Source organism: Hyaena hyaena, unplaced genomic scaffold (assembly GCF_003009895.1).
Source record: "Hyaena hyaena isolate Hyena2069 unplaced genomic scaffold, ASM300989v1 scaffold_339, whole genome shotgun sequence".
Lineage (NCBI taxonomy): Eukaryota > Metazoa > Chordata > Mammalia > Carnivora > Hyaenidae > Hyaena > Hyaena hyaena.
Genome location: NW_024080971.1, coordinates 216,657 through 239,144, shown reverse-complemented (window position 1 = coordinate 239,144; position 22,488 = coordinate 216,657). Strand labels below are relative to the sequence as shown.

The window sequence follows — 22,488 nt, the reverse complement described above, 5'->3', positions numbered from 1 at the left end:
GACTCCATGATCCCAAGTAAATCAGTAATTTTTTTTCCTAATTCGTATACCATCTAAACTTTTGCAAGCCTTTGAAAAATAACAGTATTATAATATTAATATTTATTAGACACAATGTGCAAGGCACTGAGAGAACTGAGGGGACTTTCTTATAAAAAAGAACATTATGTTAATGTTACTTGTGCATAGCCCTATAGTAAGTGAATCAGACTTTGCCAAGTGAGAATTTCCTTCCTAAATTTTGTTACCATATAAAATAGTCTGTAATTACTCACATTTAGTATAATTTTCTTCACAAATTAGATATTGTAATCCCTATAAAATTATTGGATGATCTTTCAAAAATTAGTTATATCTAGTTAGACTAATAAAAATATTATTAAAATTAAAGTGGGCAAAGTATAGTTTTAAATTTTGAACTCTAAAGAAAAGATTAAAATTTTTTAAAGTTTATTCACTTAGAGAAAGAGAGCACACATCTGAGTGAGGAAGGGCAAAGAGAGAGAGAGAGAGAGAGAATCCCAGGTAGGCTCCACACTGTCAGCAGGGAACCCAGTGCGGGGCTTGATCCCACAAACCGCGAGATCATGACCTGAGCCAAAATGAAGGGTCAGACACTCAACCAACTGAGCCACCTAGGCACCCCTATATTTATTTTTTTAAGTGTCTGAATTATCCATTTTTACTGGTTTCACGTCAGTAGATAACTCCCTTACATTTTTCGCAGTAATAAGTTAAGCCATAGGGAACAGTCTAAGCTTATGGTAGTAAGAAACCAGAAAAGTGGAAGGCATCTTCGATTATTGTTATATTCTCCTTGGGATTAAATAAATTTGAAAATATCTATAGCCTTAGAGGTGTCTTCAGGCTTTTTATTCATTCTTTAACCACTATCACTTGTTCTTTTGCAGTACCGGAGCTGGCAGTTTGGGCCTTCAGGAGGACCATTGTAGCAGAAGGGCTGCCTATGATCTGTCCTCTGTGGACATTACCTCCCAGCGCTCGTCAGGGGCCCAGTCTGCTGCGTCTTCTCGCTCATCTGCGTCTTCTAAAGGGAAGAAAGGAAAAAAAGAATGTAAGTGGAATTCTACTTGGTGACTTTTTGTCTTACCATTTTGTGGTAGTGATCTGAAGTTATAAATAATTTAATTCCATAAGTAGTTAGGTGCATTTCTTTATGATAAAATATAATTAGTTTTCATATTTTTTATCATTACAACAATGCCTTTTGATATAACATTATAAATCCTTTGTATAATACAAAAAGAATACATTTGCAATGATAAAAAAATTAAGCATTATAGATAAATAGTTGTAAAAGAAGTATAAGCCCCCATTGATCCCTCTGGTCAGAGATAACTATTATTAACATCTTTGGTGCCTGTTTTTCCAAATTCCCATAAAACCATGCATACACACACACCTTTATTTAAAAAACAGAAATGAAATAATTTAGTTTTGCAGCTGCTTTAAAAAAAACTGTATAGTGTATCCTGTACATTTTGAGGATAATTAAATATAATTCTCCTTGTCTGTAAAATACAATTTCCTTGTCTGTAAAATAAAGATGATTTCAGTAGATGATATCAATAGATGCTTCATATGGTAATTTTGGAACCTTACGTGAAATTAACATATAATGTGTACATCCCAGTCAGTACTTTGCACAGTTGCTGGTCTTGCACTCGATATATTTTTGGATAATTGAGGCGAACACCTATCCGTTTCTTCAGTTCTACTCTTGGCTATAATTTGCTTTGTCAACCTAAAGGTGAGAAGATACAATAATTAGGCAAAACCTTTTTAAACTGACAGGAGGCCCCTAGAGGATTATTTTGCTTCCAAAATTGTTTTTTCTAATTGTATATTGAGTTAAAAACAAAACAAAACAAAGAACAGAGGTGGAGGAGAAATCAGTAAAAAGTGGAAAACTACCTAAAAATTAAAATCACCTGTAATTCCTCTACTTGAAGATAACCAGTGTTAATGTTTGTTAAACTATTTTTATTTTAATAATTGTGGTAAAATGTACATAACATAAAGTTTACCATTTTAACCATTTTCAGGGTACACTTCAGTGCCTTTAAGCACATTCACATTGTCATACAGCTGTCACCTCTGTCCAACTCTGGAACTTTTTCAGCTTCCCATATTGAAACTCTGTACCCATTAAACAATAACTCCTCCCGTTCTCCAGTCCCCGCAAACCACTATTCAGACTTCTGTTTAGGAGTTTGACTGTTCTAGGGACTTCACATCGTGCCATCAGACCGTATTTGTCTTTACTGTTGGCTTAGTAGCCTAATGTTTTCAAGTTTCAGTCATATGCGTGAGAATGTCCTTCCTTTTTAAGGCTGGGCAACATTCCAATGTATGTACAGACGTACAGATGTATGTACATCTACATTTTGTTTATCCATTCATCATTTGATGGACATTCTGGTTGTTTCCTCCTTTTGGCTCTTGTGAATAATGCTGCTATAAACATTGGTGTATGAATAACTGTTTAAGTCCTGCTTTTAGTTCCTGTGTGTATAGCCAGGTGCAGATGAAATGGTATATCCAAGTTTAACTTTTTTGAGGAGCTCTGCCATCCTGTTTTCTGTAGTGGCAGGGGCGTTTTACGTTTCCATCTATAATCCAGCCTCTTGTCCACGCCAACACTTGTTTTCTTTAATCTTTTTTTTTGTTTTGTTTTTTTTAAGTAGTAGTCACTCTGATGAGTGTAAAATGTTAAGATTTTTAGTAAGAATCCTTCCAGACAATGTGTAGGCATATGTAAATAGGAAATGTTACATGGATGGAATCATGTTGTTTTACATGCTGTTTTGTTCTCTCAGTGGCTTACATATAGCTTTTTCGGTCAGTAAATATGGATCACCCTTTGTAATGACTATCTAATGTTTTATTATTTAAATATATTGTAATTTATTTAGCAAATTCTCTGTCCCTGAACATTTAGGTTAGTCTCTTTCTTTTTTCCATTATGAACACTGCTGCATTGAATATCCTTCTAAACATATCTTTATGCATTAATCTAGTTCTTCCTTTAAGGTAATGTGCTAGAAGTGAGATAATGGGGCAAGGAGTGTGTCATGATTAGAATTTGGATACATTGTGCGGGGCCTGGGTGCCTCAGTTGGTTAAGTGTCCAACTCTTGATCTCTGCTCAGGTCATGATCTCACAGTTTGTGAGTTTGAGCCCCGTGTTGGGCTTTTGCTCTGACATTGGAAAGCCTGCTTGGGATTCTGTCTCTCCTTCTCTCTACCCTTCCCCTGCTTGTGCTCGCTCTCTCAAAATAAAACAAACTTTTAAAAAAAAGGAATTTGGATACATTTTGCCTAATAACCCTTCAGAAATTTAATGCCTAAGTTTATACTCCTAATATGAGAATGCTAGGAGAAATTATTTCTTTAAAAAAAAATTTTTTTTTAATGTTTTCTTTATTTCTGAGAGAGAGCATGAGCAGGGGAGGGTCAGAAGAGAGAGGGAACACAATCTGAAACAGGCTCCAGGCTCTGAGCAAGCTGTCAGCACAGAGCCCAGCATGGGGCTTGAACCCATGAACTGAGATCATGACCTGAGCCAAAATTGGCCGCTTAACCAACTGAGCCACCCAGGTGCCCCAAGAGAAATTATTTCTTAATCATTAGCCTAGCGTAACTCTCTTGTAGATTGTTCTGAAAGTTTTTGGTGGGAACATTAGACATCATTTTACCAACACTTGCCAGTGTCTATCTTTTCTTGTGAAATACTGATGCACTTGGATAGGCTGTTTCATAAGTGTTCTGATATAAAAGAGCCCCAAAGTTCCATAAATTTGGGAAATGCTTTTGGAGTGAAATAAGCTTCTTTCCTACAGGACTTATCAACACATTTAATATGCTAACTGCGTTATTTATTTTAGGATGAGAATGAGGCAGCTGTATGAAATATTTTCCAAATTTATTTTATCACAGTCATTTCTCCCATCAGCATGTTAGGTCATTTGAATTCAGCTGAACACATTTTGTGATATGCTGAACTTGCTCAGTTCTTTTATTTGGCAATATTTTTGCTTTGTTTTTATTTTTATTTTTTGAGAGAGAGAGGACATGCATGTGCACACTTGTGCAGGAGAGGGACAGAAGGAGAGGGAGAGAGAAAATCTCAAGTAGGCTCTGTGCCCAGCATGGAGCCTGTCACCACAGAGCCCATTGCCATGGAACCCGATGCCACAGAGTCCAACACAGGGCTCGGTCTCATGACCTTGAGATCAAGACCAGAGCCAAAATCAAGAGTTAGAGAACTGACTGAGCCACGCAGGCACCTCTGCTTTATTAGTGTCTCACCTAAGATTACTAACAAGTTGTTGATAAAGCCTAGATAATGACTTCTGACTCCCAAATCCAGCTTACTTTCTACTATAATATATTGTACAACTTAAAATATTATATATTGAATATGAGTATAAGCAATATGATTCAATACAGGTTTTTAAAAATTACTAAAGTATAATTAGATGAAGTACAGGTAGTGTTTCGTGACTTTCAGTTTCCCTGATCCCCCCTTACAATGCCTTAAAAAAAAACACAGCAGCCCTATGTAACGTACTTTATACTGCATCATTTAAAACTTAGTTTCTCCTATATATCCAAGTTCTAAAATCAGGGTAATTTTTTTTTGTATATGCTCCATCTAGTGGTGAAAAAGAGTGTCCGCCTGTTCATACAAAAATCTCTCAATGTGGTTGAAAGTACTTGGTAGATTAAAGTGATAATCATATGAAAATAATTTTATCTTAATTTAACTTTAAAATGTATAAACATACTCCCGTTTGGCAGTCTTTTAAAGTAGGGACAAATATTTTCTGTGTATATGGGTTGGAGTTTGGATCTTTCTTGCATAGACTGTTGTATTGTCTACAATTTCTAGTTGTTTGAAGTCAAAAGTAATTTTTAAATTGTGTACTGATTTTCAAAGACATATTAAATGAGTGAAGAAATTCATTTTTATTTTGGAAAAATTAGAGATACCCAGTATTAGCAGCTTGCTTTTAGCCTAGGGATCATAAATAGATTTTAGATTATAGAGTCCATTCTGACTGACTGCTAATTCCTTAGATTATTTGTGTGTTTTTACGCCTCTCCCGCCCACCGTGTGGTAATGTTGTCAGCATATCTAATTCATGGTACACATCTTTACATAGCATCCTAGGATGAATTGCCATGAATGAGGTGAAATTTTGGAGTCAAAGGGAAACAAAAATTATTTTTATGCATCTTTTAAATTGTCCTCCAGAAAGGATGTATCAGTTTGCACTCCCATGAAAACAGTGTATGAGTATCCTTTTCTGTGTGCACTGAATAATACTCAGGGCTTACAAATATTTGCTAACCTAATAAGGAAGAAATGGCATCTTATTTAGGTGTTTTGCATTTCTTTGATTGCTTTTTGGGCTTAATATTTTTCATATGCTATGATTGTTTTCATTTTTCCTTATTTATTTATTTTAAATATTTATTTTTGAGAGAGAGAGAGAGAGAGCACGAGCAGGGTAGGGGTAGATAGAGAGGGAGACACAGAATCTGAAGCAGGCTCCAGGCTCTGAGCTGTCAACACAGGGCCTGATGTAGGGCTCAAACTCATGAACCTTGAGATCATGACCAGTGGTGAAGTCAGACACTTAACTAACTGCACCACCCAGGTGCCCCTCATTTTTTCCCTTTTTTTTTTTTTTAATGTTTATTTATTTTTGAGAGCGAGAGAGAGTGTGAGCAGGGAAGGGGCAGAAAGAGAGGGAGACATAGAATCCAAAGCAGGCTCCAGGCTCCAAGCTGTCAGCACAGGGCCTGCCTCAGGGCTCGAACTCACAAACTCTGAGATTGTGATCTGAGCTGAAGTTGGACACTTAACTGAATGAGCCATCCAGGTGCCCTATTTCCCTGCCTTTTTTTTCCCCCCTGCTTTTTTTAATATAACAAATATTTTTCCATGTTGCTATTGATACACATATCACATGCACTGGACTTAAAAGTCATGAGATGAAGCCTGTGTTTCTGTCCAATTTTTGTTCTTTGACCATGTATCCTCTGGTAAGTTATTTAGCCTCATAGATTTTTAGTTACCTCTTCAGTAAATTGAGCAGATGGTATTCAGTTCATAAGACGTAAGAGCTATAAAGTAACATGTGGAATGCCTTTTAAATTACAAAGTGTATTTTAAATGTACAAGTTACTATTATCTATGTAATTTAGACAACTCTTTAGTTGTTGGAGGTTTAGGTTGAAATTTAAAAATTTTAAAGTTATACACTGAGTATCATGCATAATTTTTGTTTATTTCAATAATCTACTTAAGATACTCCGTGAAGTAAGATTATTCTGAGAGAATATGACCAGTTTTATGAATCTGGCTATGTGGTTCTTGTCATAAAGTTCTTCACAATGATTGTGTAGTTTATTTGGCATTGATACCATTTTTCTCCCACTTCTGGGTTTTATCCTTAAAAAACTTCTTTTTGGTTACTTTTTCATAGGGACAGTGTAGTACCTCATTCTTGCATAATATGCTTTTTTTTTCTTTTAACCATTTAAGAACACTTTTTTTTTTTTTTTTTTTTTTACAAATAGTTTAAGGAACACTTTCTTTTTTAACAGCAAGTGGGGGATATTAATGGAAGAAACTTCAGTCTCCTTAAATGGAAGCAGAAGGATGGACTACTTCATTTTATATGTGAAAAATAACTTTTAAAAATAAGCTAATTTTTAAATGTTCTGATCTGTATATTTTATTACTTTATTGAAATCTAGGTATCAGTTGTTTCTCAGAAGCTTCTAACATTGGGAATCAGCTTTATAAGAAATTTGCTTTACAGGGCTGGATTCACTCACTGGAAATGTTCAGAACTCACTTCTTGATGAGGAGAAAGTGCACTCTGGCTCAGAACGTGGCTCTCACCAAGGAAAGAAATCTGGGCCCAGTAGCAAACTTTCTGTTAAAGATTATGAGCAGACGCTTGACACTGATAGCATTTTAGAGGATCTTTCTGGGCATTCTGTGAGGTAAAGTAATATATGTTTTATACTGTAAATCATACTTCATTAAAGTTACAATATCCTTGATGTTCAAAGAATCCATTCAATAAATTACTGTATTTTCTGAATAGACTTTGTGGTTTGGTTCATAGTCTGGGTCTTTATATTTTAGAATATGGTCATCTCTCACCTAAACTATGATAGCCTCTCTAAGGAGTACTCTTCCTCTATGCACAATCCACCTTTCTATTTTAAATGCTATTGCCACAGTTGTTATGTTGACTCATCCTTTGAACAAGCAACTGCTCTCCTTAGGGTACTCTGCGAGCTCACAGGTACTCTGCAGATGAACTCCCATGAACTCCGCGTTACTTGAAGTGTTTCACTATGCTGTCACAAACTATCTCATTTCCTTGGTCCATACACTCATGGTTTTTCTCGTCTGTGTTCTTTTTCTCTTTCAACACAATTACTTAGCATCCTTTCGTCTCATTGTTTATTTCTTCTTCAAACTTTTCTCTCCTGCTCAACTTCCTTGATAACTCAAGGATCTCACTTTTCCATTGATTACAGAGTTTACATACTCTTTTTTCGTCTTTTTAATATGCTATAGTATACATTTAACCTGTTGGGTACAAATGACCTTCAGTTATTGCTTCATGTACAGTTTCTATTCTTTTACCCATGTGGCTTTTTTTTTTTGAGAGGGAGAGAGAAAGAGTGGATACGTAGATGTGTGTGAGCAGGGGAGGAGCAGGGGGAGATGGAAAGAATGTGGGATCTTAAGAAGATTCCACACTTAGTGTGGAGTCCGACACTGGACTCGATCTCACAACTCTGAGATCATGACCTGAGCCAAAATCAGGAATCCACACTCAACCAACTGAGCTACCCAGGCGCCCCAGAAGTGTCCAGATTTTTAAAAACTCATTTAACCCATTTTTTTCTTAGCTTATTTTGCTGTAGTTACTTTCTGTCCCCAAGCTCTTTAGCTTTTTGTTCTTTTTATTTTGGGGGAAACTTGTTAATATGATTGGAAACATAGTTTTGGAAATACTAGTCTAGGTAAATCTTCTCTGCAGAGCAAATAAAAAATTCAGCTTATAGGGGCGCCTGGGTGGCTTAGTCGGTTAAGCGTCGACTTTCCGACTTTTGCTTAGGTCATGATCTCGCGGTTTGTGGGTTCGAGCCCCGCGTCGGGCTCTGTGCTGACTGCCAGCTCGGAGCCTGGAGCCTGTTTCAGTCTGTGACTCCATCTCTCTCTGACCCTCCCCTACTCACGCTGTCTCTCTCTCCTAGAAATAAATAAAACATTAAAAAAAAAAATTCAGCTTATAAAACTAAATAAAAATTCAGGCAGAGGACTTGGTTTGGATATTGTGTTATAATTCTTTCTTGGAAATCTATTAGAAGAAATAAAACTCTTTTTATCTTCCATGAATGAAGTTGTCACTATTGGTAATAGTATTTCTCTAAATCATCAGTAGTAAATTAAAGGTCACTGTAAACAAGTGAGTACCTCTTAAGACCACTTTAATTCAAATATTTATGTGTTGGGTATAAGAGAAATGCCTACCTTTGAAAACTATCTTTATTAAAGCTAAAAGTAAACTTGTATACTATGTTAGAAAATTGTTAATGTGCTAACATGCTTTATAGAGTACCTTAAGTAATTTATTCAATAAATGAATGTTTAGTGCTTGTTATGAGAAATAGTAACTTTAATATGAGCCTAATGTCTCACTGGGACTAGACCTGTGCCTTCTGTTGAAATAAATACCTTGAGAGTTAATTCTAGTTAGACTGCTTATGAGGGATTACTTCATGTTAGAAAGTACAGGAAAGAACTTTAGCATTAAAAGGTGGATGGGAACAAATGAATATACATGAAGTACATATATATATGCTGTGACTCTGGGTTAAGAGGAATAACAAAAGAGAAGTTTGTCATTTAATTTTTAATACAAAATGATGCTTCATTCTCTTTCAGAGATATTTTAAGACATTTTTATAAGACAGGCTGACTTTACCTTTTATACATAGCCATAATTTTATTGCTGTGTAAGGTCTAAGTATTTTAGAAGGCTCTGCCTCCACTGTAATAAGTGATTCATTATGCATGAACATTGTAGAGGAAAGAGTTAAGTGCCAGTTCACTTGAGGCTCCTTTGTGTTCTGTCATTTTGGGCAGGGTTTGTGCCTAGCTCCTTCACCTCTGCAGATCTAGCAGTTAGAGATGGACTCCTGGTCGTTTACTCAGCATGGCGACTCTGTTGAATGATCGGAAACCTGAACCACAGCCTTTAAAAGCCAGTGTTTAAATACAGAATGTAATGCATGCTGTTCTTATGAGTTGTTTAGCTGGTTCTTGAAGTAGTTTCCTTTCTCTAACGTCTTTATAAAACAAAACTTCTAGTGTCTCATCAGACAAGGGAAGATCTCAGAAAACTCCAACTTCTCCCCTGTCTCCAAGTTCCCAGAAATTGTTGCAGTTTGACCTTCCAGGAACTTCATTAGAAAGATCTAAATCCTCGGTAATAATGCCTTCATCTGGAACAGGCTTTAAGCCTAATGCACCTTTTACTGATATGAACCCTTCTGCCAGCAGAACGCCCTCAGAGATGGCCTCGGCACCAGGCAAGTAGAGCCATGTAGTCGTGATTTAAAATACCATTTTTTCCCCTTAAAACCCTTGTTCTTTCAATCGAACCTTAGGGAAATGTTATCTCAAGTGAATGCGATTACTTTTTGAAGTAATAAAAACTATGCAGGAAAAGAAGTACTGAAAAGCATGACAGATTCAAAGTAGTGATTTTTCCCATTTTACCAGTGTTAGTCAAAACACACCTGAAAAATGTACGTTGTGTTATTATTACTAAGCCACTGTCTTTCCTACAATGGAAAGCATACTCTTTTTGGTTCTTATTTATTTAATTTTTGAGAGAGAAAGAGAGAGCGAGAGTAGGGGAGAGGGACAGAGGGTGAGAGAGAGAATCTTTTTTTTTTTTTTTTTTTTTTTTACAAATAGTTTATTGTCAAATTAGTTTCTACATAACACTCAGTGCTCATCCCCAAAGTGCCCTCCTCCATGCCCATCCCCCCCACCCCCACATCCATCAGTCCTCAGTTTTTGTCAGCATTCAAGAGTCTCTCATGGTTTGCCTGAGAGAGAGAATCTTAATTAAGCACACTCCATGCTCAGCGCAAAGCCCCACATGGGGCTCAATCCCACGACTCGGATTACGACCTGAACCGAAATCAAGAGTCTGAAGCTCAACCAACGAAGCCACCCAGGCGCCCTCTTTTTGGCCCTTATAATGAGCAGTGAATACCAGAAATCTGAGATATTGTTTCACGTGAACTTTTCCATTTGACAGTTATTTATGCCTTCCAGGTTCTAAGCGCTTTTCTCCTGCTGGCCTCCAGCATCGGATGGCGGCAGAACTCAGTTACTTGAGTGCCATTGAGGAGTCAGTGCGCCAGCTGTCCGATGTGGAACGAGTCCGAGGCATATCACTTGCTCAGCAGGAGAGCGTGTCTCTGGCTCAGATCATAAAGGTATTTGTGGAGTTTTCTTCTTTAGTTTTCTGTGTTCTTTCTCTTTTCTATTTAAAATAGTTCCAGTGATGAGGTAGACGACAATGATAGCAACAACACACAAAACTTTAACCTGGCAAGTAGAAAAAAATAGTGTGTCATACATCACCTATAAATAACCCTGGGAAAACTATGACACAAAGAACTAAAAAGAAAATTCAGCATCTGATATTTGATTTTTTTTTTTTTAATGTTTTTATTTATTTCTAGGAGAGAGAGAGACAGCGTGAGCAGGGGAGGGTCAGAGAGAGAGGGAGTCACAGACTGAAACAGGCTCCAGGCTCTGAGCTGGCAGTCAGCACAGAGCCCGACGCGGGGCTCGAACCCACGAACCCCGAGATCATGACCTAAGCGAAAGTCGGACGCTTAACCGACTAAGCCACCCAGGCGCCCCTGATATTTGGCAACAGAACATAATTCAGTCACTCTCTCTGAAATACTTTATTTTCCTCATTCTCTAGTTTTCTAATGACTGTGAAAAGCAGCTAATCAGACAGCTCTCAGGATTGTTTTTTTTCACTGACAAGTCAGAGATGACTTTTTATTTTTGTTTTTGTTTTTAATGTTTTATTTGTGCCAGAAAGAAAAGTTTGTGAGGTCCAGGTATTTGGTAAAGCCAGGATAATGTGGACTTCTCCTTAGCGAATAAAAATCTGATAAAGGTCTACGTAGTGTTCCTACTGGAAGTTCTGTGTGTTATCTTTAAAAAAAAAAAACAAAACAGTATTTACAACATAATAAAATATACAGATTTTAAGTGTTGCATAGCTTGATTGGTTTTGATCAATGTAACTACTACCCTAATCAAAATATAGAATACTTCTGTCACTTGAGAAAGTTCACTCACGGTCCTTTTCAGTTAATCCCTCTCCTGGAGACAGTTACTGTTCTGATTCCTGATCACGGTGCCTTTTTTTTTTTTTTTTGCCTGGTTTAAAACTTCATATAAAGGAAATCTACTTTGTGCTCTGTTGTGTCTTTGCTTATTTTATATGACAATGTTTTCAAGATTCATCCATGTAGTACCCATTGTTTTGCTCGTGTTGACTTTGGGCTGAGTAATATTCCATTGATTGGTGTCATACAGTTTGTTTATCCCTTCTTTTGTTGATGTACGTTTGTATTACTTCCAGTGTGGGGCTATTATAAGTATTCCTGCTGTGAATATTTTTTATAACTCTGTATTCCTATGTTTTCATTTTTCTTGCTTTAATACCCAGGCGTGTAATTGCTTCAAGTGAAAGTGTATGTTTACCTTTCTGTGAGTCTGTCGTACTGGTTTCCAAAGTAGTAGTAGCAGCGTCTGACTCTGCTGGAGCAGCCCCCTGTCCCTGCTGCCGTTTGCTCCTCTGGGCATCCTAGTGAGAGTGAAGTAGTACCTCGGTGTGCTTTTAATTTGCGTTTCTTTTATGACTGACAGGTTGATGATCCTTTTGTGTATTTATTGCATTCTTACATCCTCTTTTGTGAATAATCAGATTTTTTGCCTATTTCATAATAGGGTTGTGTATCTTTTAATTACTGAGTTGTAGAAGTTCTTTATGTATTCTAGAAACAAGTCCTTTTCAGATATATTTCAAATACTGTTTCCCAGTCCTTGGCTTTCCTTTTAATTAAAAAAAATTTTTTTGTTTTGCCTTTTCATTTTTAAACTGTATTTTTTGAAGTGCAGAATATTTTAAGTTTTAAGAAAAATTTTTTAGTGTTTTTATTTCTTATTGAGAGACACAGAGAGACAGAGCATGAGCATGGGAGGGGCAGAGAGAGGGGGAAACACAGAATCTGAAGCAGGCTTCAGATTCTGAGCTATCAGCATAAAGCCGAATGTGAGGCTCGAAATCACAAACTGTGAGATCGTGACTCAAGCTGAAGTCGGACGCTTAACCGACTAAGCCACCTAGGCGCCGCCAGAATATTTTAATTTTAATGAATCTAGTTTTTAATTTTTTTCTTTTATGGTAGTGCCTCTTGTTTTCTAAGAAATTTTTGTCTACCTAAGATATTAAGATACTGTCATAAAAATATTCTTTTATGTTTTTCCGAAAAGCATTACAGTTTTGGCTTTTATAATTTAAGTGTGTGAACCCTCTCAAGTTAATTATGGGTGTGAAGAAGGGACCAAAGTTTATCTTTTCCTCCATATAGATTTTTGGTTGTTTCATCACTATATTCTTAAAAAGACTTAAATTACCTTGGCACTTTTATCAACAATTAAGTAGTCACTTATATGTAGGTCTGTTTCTGGACTCTGTTCTTTGCCATTGATCTATTTGTCTATCCTTAAGTCCAGCACCATCCTGAGTGAGTCGTGAAATCAGAGTGTAATTACTTCAACTTTGTTCTTTCTCAAGATGATTTTGGCTATTTTAGTTTTTTTTTTTTTTTTTTTTTGCACTTCTATATAACTTTGAGAATCAGTTTATCAGTTTACACACACAAAAAATAGAAAAGAAAAAAAGGCCTTGTATGATTTTGATTTGAATGGCAATAAATCTATAGATGATTTCCAAGAAAATCTAGACATCTCAAATGTAAGCCCACATTATTAAATGGTATTTTCAAAAAATTTTTAAAAAAAGAACCTATAGATTAGTTTGGGGTTGACTTTACATCTTAACAGTATGGCATTTAAAAAAAATTTTTTTTCAATGTTTATTTTTGAGAGAGAGAGAGAGACAAAATGTGAGCAGGGAGGGGCAGAGAGAGAGAGAGAGAGACAGAGACACAGAACCTGAAGCAGGCTCCAGGCTCTGCACTGTCAGAACCTGACACGGGGCTCGAACTCACGAACTACGAGATCATGACCTGAGCCAGAGTTGGACACTTATCCGACTGAGCCATCCAGGTGCCCCACTATGGTGTTTTTAAATTCATGAATGTGATATCTCTGTCTATTTAGGCTTTAAAAATATTTCAGCAATGTAATTTTCTTACACATTTAGAAAAAGTTTTTAAAGTTTATTTTACTTATTTTGAGAGAGAGAGAGAGAACGAGAGAGAGAGATAACATAGGAGGGGCAGAGAGAGGAACGAGAATCCCAAGCAGGCTCTTCACCGTCAGTACAGAGCCCAATGTGGGGCTCAAACTCACAAACTGCAAGATCATGACCCGACCCCAAATCAAGAGTTGGTCGCTTAACGGGGCACCTGGGTGACTTAGTCGGTTAAGCATCCGACTTTCGCTTAGGTCATGATCTCGCGGTTCGTGGGTTCAAGCCCCGTGTCAGGCTCTGTGCTGACTGCCAGTTCAGAGCCTGGAGCCTGTTTCAGAGTCTGTGACTCCCTCTCTCTCTGACCCTCCCCTGCTCACGCTGTCTCTCTCTCTCCTAGAAATAAATAAAATATTTAAAAAAATATATCTTAAAAAAAAAAAAAAAGAGTTGGTCACTTAACCTACTGAGCCACCAATTTTATTTTCCAATTTTATTTTGTAATTGTTCCTCACCAAATACCTAAAGACTGTTTTTTATGTGGAATTGTCCCATACTTTGCAAGAAGTTCAGTATTCCTGCATCTCTCCCAACAAATAACAGTAGTTGTGTCCAGTCATGACAGCAAAACCTCTCCAGACATTTCCAGGTGTTCCCTTCAGGAGAATGGGGAGGGACTTGTAACACCTTGGTTAAAAATCATTGGATTGGGGAAATGACCTCATAGCCATGCTTACCTAGAAATCCAAAGAAGAATTGAGATATTCTACCATTTTAGGACTATAATTATAATTGTGGGCTTTCATATTTGTGCAAGGCATTATATAACTTTATATACAGCCTTACCACCTTTAGAAAACTTATATTTAGTACTAGTCCAGAAGAAATGAAAAAATAGAAGTTTATAGATAGCGTTGTATGGAGTTTTGGAAACGAAGGGTCCTGGTGAGAAGGAGACCTTTTCTGGGACATTTTTATGAAACTTCTTCAAAGCCAAAATAAAGGAATCATAAAATTCTGAGATGTGAAGTGTTATCTTTATTTTTACACATAGGACATTTTAATCCCTTCTGAAGAGTTAGGTACAATCACTTTTGCTTTCAAGCCAGCTTTTTTTTAGTATGAGTTCGTAGTCCTGTGTGCCTTGGAAATTTTTTATATTACTACATTATTTGACACACAGTAAATGGTCATTAAGTACTTTGATAAATGATAACTGATTTGTGTCCATCCTGTTTGCTGTCTTTGCTTTACGTTCTCATTGTTTGCTTCAAAAAATTTGTGTTAGGAAAATAGCATTACGTGTGATATAGTCACCATGTGAACATAGCTTAGCATCTTAGAATTAATAGTTGATCATTTTTTTGTTTTGAAGGCACAGCAGCAACGCCATGAAAGAGACTTGGCCCTTTTGAAACTGAAGGCTGAACAAGAAGCTCTGGAGTGTCAGAGACAATTAGAGGAAACCCGAAACAAAGCAGCTCAGGTACTTATTTTTACAGCAGGTACTGGTTCTTTATACCTAAATTTGTGTCTTTGAAATGATGTTAGTATTCTTTTAATTATACAGGAGTAAAAAAAAATAATGCTTTTGTATATTATGCCATATGGGGTAATATTATGTCATTTGATTCCCGTGAAATAAAGTAGTCAGGATTTATCCCCAATTTGGAGAAGTGGCAACTGAGGTACATAGTAGTTACTTGTTTAAAGAAACATCAACCCGTGAACACTGGAGTTAAAAATTAAACACCAGCAGTGATTTTAAGACTCTAGATTTTAAGACAGGAAATCCAGGTAACATTTGATCCATGATACAATTTTACAAATTAAAGCTAATTTGGGGTGGGGAGAGACTGTGGCATAACATAACATAAGCTCTTTTTGTACTCCTTTTTGTTTTCAGGTCCATGCGGAATCATTACAGCAGGTGGTCAGATCACAGCGGGAAGTAACCGAAGTCCTGCAGGAAGCAACTTGTAAAATAGCCGCTCAGCAGACAGAGACTGCTCGCCTCACCACAGACGCAGCTCGCCAAATCTGTGAAGTGAGAGCTATTGAGAACCCTTTTCTTTTCAGTCATGCTGAGTGAATGTGGTCTTCACAGTAATGGGTTTCTAACATCTAACAAATACATACTTTAAATCAGTGACTTTCAGTGGAAGCCACATACTATTGAATTAAGAGGCTCCATTTATTGAAGTATGTTGTACATGTGAATGATATAGAGGCTGGAAAGAAAGATGGAGAAACTCTAAATGTCTGCCCTTGAGTAAGCTTATAAAAAATATATTAATTTTATAAGGCATGGGTGGCTCAGTTGGTTAAGTGTCTGACTCTTGATTTCAGCTCAGTCACAGTCTCGCTGTCGTGAGATGGAGCCCCGCATCAGGCTCCATGCTGGACTTGGAGCCTGCTTAAGATCCTTTCTTTCTCCCTCTTCTTCTGCCTTTCCCCTACTCTCTCTTTCTCACATACATGCATACATACATACATACATACATACAGAATATCTTTAAAATATATATATATTGATTTTATGATGTAGAATTTACAAACAAAATATATCCACTTTAAGTATAATTTGATGAGTTTTGACACATATATAGATATATTTGTCAAACAGATTTAGATACCATATCTATCTATTTCTATGTCTTAGCTATCTACTCATCCCTGTAAACACCACCATAATCAAGAAATAGAATACAGTTGACTCTTAGGGCACCTGGTTGACCCATTTGGTTGGCCGTCTGACTCTTGATTTTGGCCCAGGTCATGATCTTGTGGTTTGTGGGATCAAGCCCGGTGTCAGGCTCTGCGCTGTTTTGGAGCCTGCTTGGGATTCTCTCTCTGTCTCCCCCACTTCCCCCTCCTCTTGCCACCCCCCTCAATAAATAAGTAAATACACAAACTTTAAAAAAGAAAGAATACAGTTGACTCTTGAACAACCTGGATTTGAACTGTAAAGGTCAACTGCAAATTTTTTTGATAAATACAGTATGGTACTATAAATGTAATTTTTCGGGGCGCCTGGGTAGCTCAGTCGGTTAAGCTTCCAACTTCGGCTCAGGCCATGATCCCACAGTCCGTGGGTTCGAGCCCCATGTCAGGCTCTTTGCTGACAGCTTAGAGCCTGGTGCCTGCTTCAGATTCTGTGTCTACCTCTCTCTCTGCCCCTCCCCCGCTCATTCTCTGTCTCTCAAAATAAAGACATAAAAATTTTTTTTTAAATGTTATTTTTCTTCCTTAGGATTTTCTTCAAAACATTTTCTTTTCTCTAGCTTGCTTTATTGTAAGAATACAGTGTATAATATATAACATACAAAATATGTGTTAATCAACTGTTTATGTTATTGGTAAGGCTTGTAGTCAACAGTAGACTATTAGTAGTTCAATTTTGGAGGAGTTATCCATGGATTTTTTAGTGCAAGTAGATGTTATTAAAAAGCCATGAACCTACTGTGTTGGGTACTGTGGGGTTGTGCAAATAAGTATATTTTAAGAAAATTTTAGACAACATTAACAAAGATTTCAAAAACACTTCAAGTGGTCAAGGCAGTGATTGAATAAATACCAAATGAGTAATACATGCAGCAGATGCAGCCGTGGCTAAGAGTAGGGAAAATACTTCACACTGTAGGTCAGAAAACAGATAAGAAGTAGTAATTGAATTGATCCTTGAAGGAAGATTTAATTTTTGGTTTACTATGGCTTATTATATGACTTGAAGATTTTGTCTTAATTCGTAGATTGCTGTAGCTGGATGAAACCTTAGAAATCATGTGGTCCATCCAACTATTTTTATAAGGAAGCTTTTGAGACTAAAAGAGTCTAAATGACTCGCCCACAGCATTTTACCTATTATGGCAGAACTAACTTGCTCTCAATTCAGTGGTCTTTCAAAGACACTATGCTCCTCAGTTTTCTGTGATGTTACCTTTTTTTAATGTTTACTTTTTTCTCCCTGCGTGTGTTCCTATTTAGATGGCAGAGTTGACTCGAACTCACATCTCAGATGCCATTACAGCTTCAGGAGCTCCCCTGACAACGCTATATGACCACCAGCGGCAGCATACTCCAGACTTCGTGAAACAGCTGAGGACCAGAGCTGAGGCAGATAGGTTAATATTCAGTCGTTCACAAATATGCAACGAGTATCTGCTATATCCCAGGCACTGTTGTGGGTATTGGGAATATATTTATGGACCTACAGTGTGGTGGGGAAGGTAGATATTGTAATCAAATATTCACTTGAGTGAATTAACACTGACCCTAAATTAAAGTGTTACAAGAGAGGAGAACATATGTCCCTGAGATATGTGACAAAGGAATTTGAATAGCTTAGGTGTTACAGGACATCAAAGAAGGTTTTCCTGAGGAAGTAAAGGTATGGGGAGATCTAGTGAATAAAAAGGAGTGAGTGAGGTAAAGGAGATAAAGAATAGGCAGGTCAGTACATGCAAAGCTCGGAAGAGAAAGTGAGGGAAGACTAGAGTAACTGGAAGCAGAAACCAAGGGGAGAGTAGAAGATACCGCGGGTATCAGGTATGGTAGGGCACTACAGACCTACAGGGTTTTGGGGTTTATTCTAGGAGCCATGAAAAGTCACTCGAGAATTTTTTAGGCAGCCTGGGTGATGTGATCATGTTTGTGTGTCTCTTTTTCACATCCACGGTTTGACCACCTTTAATTCATAGCTTTTAAGTCTCTATTTACATTTATTGATACTTGGGGTGATTTGTGTTTATTTCTCATAGCAGAAGATACTCTTTTCTATGTGTGAATACCTTTCTCAGATACTTTGTAATAGTTATTTCAGAATTTCTGTTTATTCAGGATTTTATCTCATACTGATGTTAAATGGTTTTTAAAGCCCTTCTCTTATAAGAGACTTTAAATGTTTAATCAGTTTTTATTGTCTTTGTAGGAAAAGTCCATCTGTTTCACTCTCGCAGAGTAAAGAAGGGACCCTTGACTCAAAGCCTCAGAAGTATTCCTCTTCGTATGATAGTTATTCTGAGTCATCAAGATACAAGAATCATGATCGAAGGTAAAACCGGTGTGATTTAGTGAAGTCTGATAAATGGCTTAGACATTGCTTTTTCTTTTTAACTTTTCATCTCATTTCTTTAAACGAAATAGTGTTTTCCTCTTCAAAGTTCGGACTTCCCCCATTAAATTAGCTGATTTATAAAATAGTTGTTCCGTGGTGATGTAATTAGCATTCCTTGAGAGCCTACATTGCACAAACACTACATAAGTCTGTTTTTCCTACATTTAATTTTAACCACCTTCCAAAACAGATATTGCCCTCATTTTATAGTAGGGAACAGAGGCTCATGAAGTTGCTAGAAACTCACTGAAGGTCACAGAGATAGTGGCACACCAAGGAATTGAACCTTGGTTTATCTGACTCCAACATCTATATTTATTATGCTTTGCTTTGCTTTGCTAACATCCATATTTCTTGACATTACTGTATGTACTAATTTTTATCATTATGAAAGAAGACCGAATACTTTTCATTGGTTCTTGCATGGTATTAACATCTGTGGTTTTCAATTCTGTCCTTGGATTAGAATATTTTTGAAGCCACTTTACTAGCCTTCCTCAAGGTAGGATACCACATTGTCAAAGTAAAACCTCAGTTAAAAAAATTAAGTCATGAGGGGCTCCTGGCTGGCTCAGTCAGTTAAGCATCCGACTTCAGCTCAGGTCATGATCTCATGGCTTGTGGGTTTGAGCCCTACATTGGGCTTTGTGCTGACAGCTGAGAGTCTAGAGCCTGCTTTGGATTCTGTGTCTCCCTCTCTCTAACCCTCCCCCGCTAGTATAGTACTCTGTCTCTCTGTCTCAAAAATAAGCAGCATAAAAAAAAATGAGGTCATGAGACTAAGACACATTATTGTGGGAAATTAAGTATCTGCTATTTTCTCTCAAGCTGTGTGACTTTAAGCTTCACTGACACTTTGTTCATTTAGGCTGTCCACTGTCCATCGGGTAACTGCAGGGGATTCCTAACAGGTTTCCCTGTTCTCTTACCTTTTCCCAGTCTCTGAACAACCACATGGTAACTCAGTGATTTTTCTAAAAATTTGCAGTCAATTTGTTATCCACCGTTTGAAACCTTCGGTATTCCTTTAGGGCCACTCAGTAGAGCATGAAAGTGCCTTTATTATTGACACTTCGGTCCATACCAGCCCTTCTCTTGGCATTTTCCTTTTCTTCGTATTCCACTGATTGTAACTACTCTAACTTGATTCTCTAAAAGACCCATGCTCTCTCTCTTTTCTACCACTACATATGATGTACCTTTTTTCTAGACCTTCTTTCCTCTGTTTCATTTAGTTTACTTTTCCTTCCCCTCTAAGAATCAGTCTGCTCTAGATATGCCTTCTATGTGTTCTCCCATGGCACTCCAAAAATAACTGTTACAGCCTTTACTGCCTTCTATATCCTGTCCTTTATTTGTCAGTTACAGACTAGACTAGAACTTCTTTGAGTTCTTCATTTCCTTCACCCCCAAAAGAAGTCCTGTATCCATTAGCAGTCACTTTTTTTTTTTTTAAATATGATTTATTGTCAAGTTGGCTAACGTACAGTGTATACAGTGAGCTCTTGGTTTGAGGGTAGATTCCTGAGATTCATTGCTTACATACAACACTCACTGCTCATCCCAACGGGTGCCCTCCTCAATGCCCATCACTCATTTCCCCACTTCCCCGCCCCACCATCACCCCTTAGTTTGTTCTCTGTACTTAAGAGTCTCTTTTGCTTTTCCTCCCTCCCTCCCTGTTTGTAAGTAATTTTGCCCCTTCCCCTCTCCCATGGTCTTCTGTTAAGTTTCTCAAGATCCACATATGAGTGAAAACCTGAAACCTGTCTTTCCCTGACTGACTTATTACACTTAGTGTAATACCCTCCAGTTCATCCCCGTTTCTGCAAATGGCAGGATTTCATTCTTTCTCATTGCCAAGTAGTAGTCCATTGTATAGATATTCCACATCTTCTTGATCCATTCGTCAATTGATGGACACTTAGGCTCTTTCCATGATTTGGCTGTTGTTGAAAGTGCTGCTATGAACATTGGGGTACATGTGTCCCTATGCATCAGCACTCCTGTATCCCTTGGGAAATTCCTAGCTGTGCTATTGCTGGGTCGTAGGGTAGTTCTATTGTTAATTTTTTGAGGAACCTCCACTCTGTTTTTCAGAGCAGCTGTTAGCATTCACTCCTTATGCCCTCTCTTCTCTAGGCTCTGGTAACTACTAACCTGCTTTGTATTTCTGTTCTCTGTGGATTTTGTCTATTTTAGGCATTTCATATAAATGGTATCATACAATGTGTGGTCCTTTGTGACTGGCTTCTTTGACTTAGCATAATGTTTTCAAGGTTCATCTATCATGTATTAGTATGTTATTCCTTTATGTGGCAAAATAATATTCTCTTGCATGGATATCCCACATTTTATTTACCAACAGTTGATGGACATTGGATTGCTTCCACTTTTTGATTATTACATATTGTTGTGGTGGTTTTTTGAGAGAGAGAACATGAACAAGAGAGGGCAGAGAGAGAGGGAGACGGAGGATCAGGTTCTGCACTAAGAACACAAAGCACGAGGTGGGGCTTGAACTCGTGAGCTGTGAGATCATGACCTGAGCTGAAATCAAGAGTTGGTTTTAACCAACTGAGCCACCCAGGCTCCCCTGTTTTTTGGCTATTATAAATATTGCTGCTATGTACATTTACTTAGAAGTTTTTATGTGGACATACATTTTGATTTCTTTTGGGTATACACTTAGAAGACAGATTACTGGGTCATATAATAGCTTTGATTAACTTTTTGAAGAATTGACAAACTGTTTCCAAAACAGCTCCACTTCACATTCCCACTGAGAGAATAAATTTTTTCACACCCTCACCAGCACTTGTTATTGTCTTTTTTTTATTAATTTTTTAAAATGTTTATTCATTTTTGAGAGAGAGACAGAGCATGAGTTGGGGAGAAGCAGAGAGAGAGGGAGACACAGAAACCAAAGAAGCCAAAACAGGCTCCAGGCTCTGAGCTCTGAGGCTAGCTATCAGCACAAAGCCCAACATGGGGCTCGAACCCATGAACTGTGAGATAAGACCTGAGCCAAAGTCGGATGCTTAACTGACTGAGCCACCCAGGTGCCCCTCTTTTTTATTATAGCCATCCTAACGAGGACTGCAATCCCTAGAATTTAGCACACAGTAGGCTGGCAGTCTGCTGCATGTTTATTCAGTGAGTGATTACTGGTACATAACTGCTGAGTGGAATAATTGAGGTTAATCCCATATCCTTCTGACTCAAAAGCACTTATTATCTCCTGCATTATAGGATTTGTACTTTCAAAACGTTGTTAAACCAGACCTATAATTGCACAATATTCTGATAAATAGTATTTTAGAAACATGCACAAGAAAATTGTATAAACACAGATACAGGGGTGACCAAACCTTCCTTAGGAGTGAGAAAAGGTATCCACAAGCACTTCACAGAAATGATACTTGAACTGAGTCTTAAATTAGTAGTTCATTAGGCAGACAGGGAAGGAAGGGCATTTTAGAAGAGGAGATAGCTCATGCACAGGGTCTCAAAACACAGCTTGTGATTGGCTCTATCTCTCCACGTATATTTATTTATTTATTTATTATTATTATTTTTTTTTACAAATAGTTTATTGTCAAATTAGTTTTTACATAACACTCAGTGCTCATCCCCAAAGTGCCCTCCTTCATGCCCATCCCCCCCTCCCCCCCACATCCATCAGTCCTCAGTTTTTGTCAGCATTCAAGAGTCTCTCATGGTTTGCCTCTCTCCCTTTCCCCCACCATTTCCGCCCTTCTTCTCCCCCTTGGTCCTCCGTCAAGTTCCTCCTAATCCTCCTATACGTGCAAACATATGGTATTTGTC

General features: G+C 37.5%; 1 protein-coding gene across 1 annotated transcript in view; it reads left to right on the top strand.

The window, feature by feature from the left end:
* CEP350 (centrosomal protein 350) overlaps positions 1-22,488 on the top strand; it is a 144,197-nt gene that overhangs the window by 52,011 nt on the left and 69,698 nt on the right. The window contains exons 14-21 of the mRNA XM_039249495.1: positions 912-1,075; positions 6,858-7,044; positions 9,434-9,654; positions 10,412-10,575; positions 14,920-15,030; positions 15,451-15,591; positions 17,532-17,668; positions 18,475-18,597. Coding sequence (XP_039105426.1) covers positions 912-1,075; positions 6,858-7,044; positions 9,434-9,654; positions 10,412-10,575; positions 14,920-15,030; positions 15,451-15,591; positions 17,532-17,668; positions 18,475-18,597 — 1,248 coding nt within the window. The remainder of the gene's footprint in view (positions 1-911; positions 1,076-6,857; positions 7,045-9,433; positions 9,655-10,411; positions 10,576-14,919; positions 15,031-15,450; positions 15,592-17,531; positions 17,669-18,474; positions 18,598-22,488) is intronic.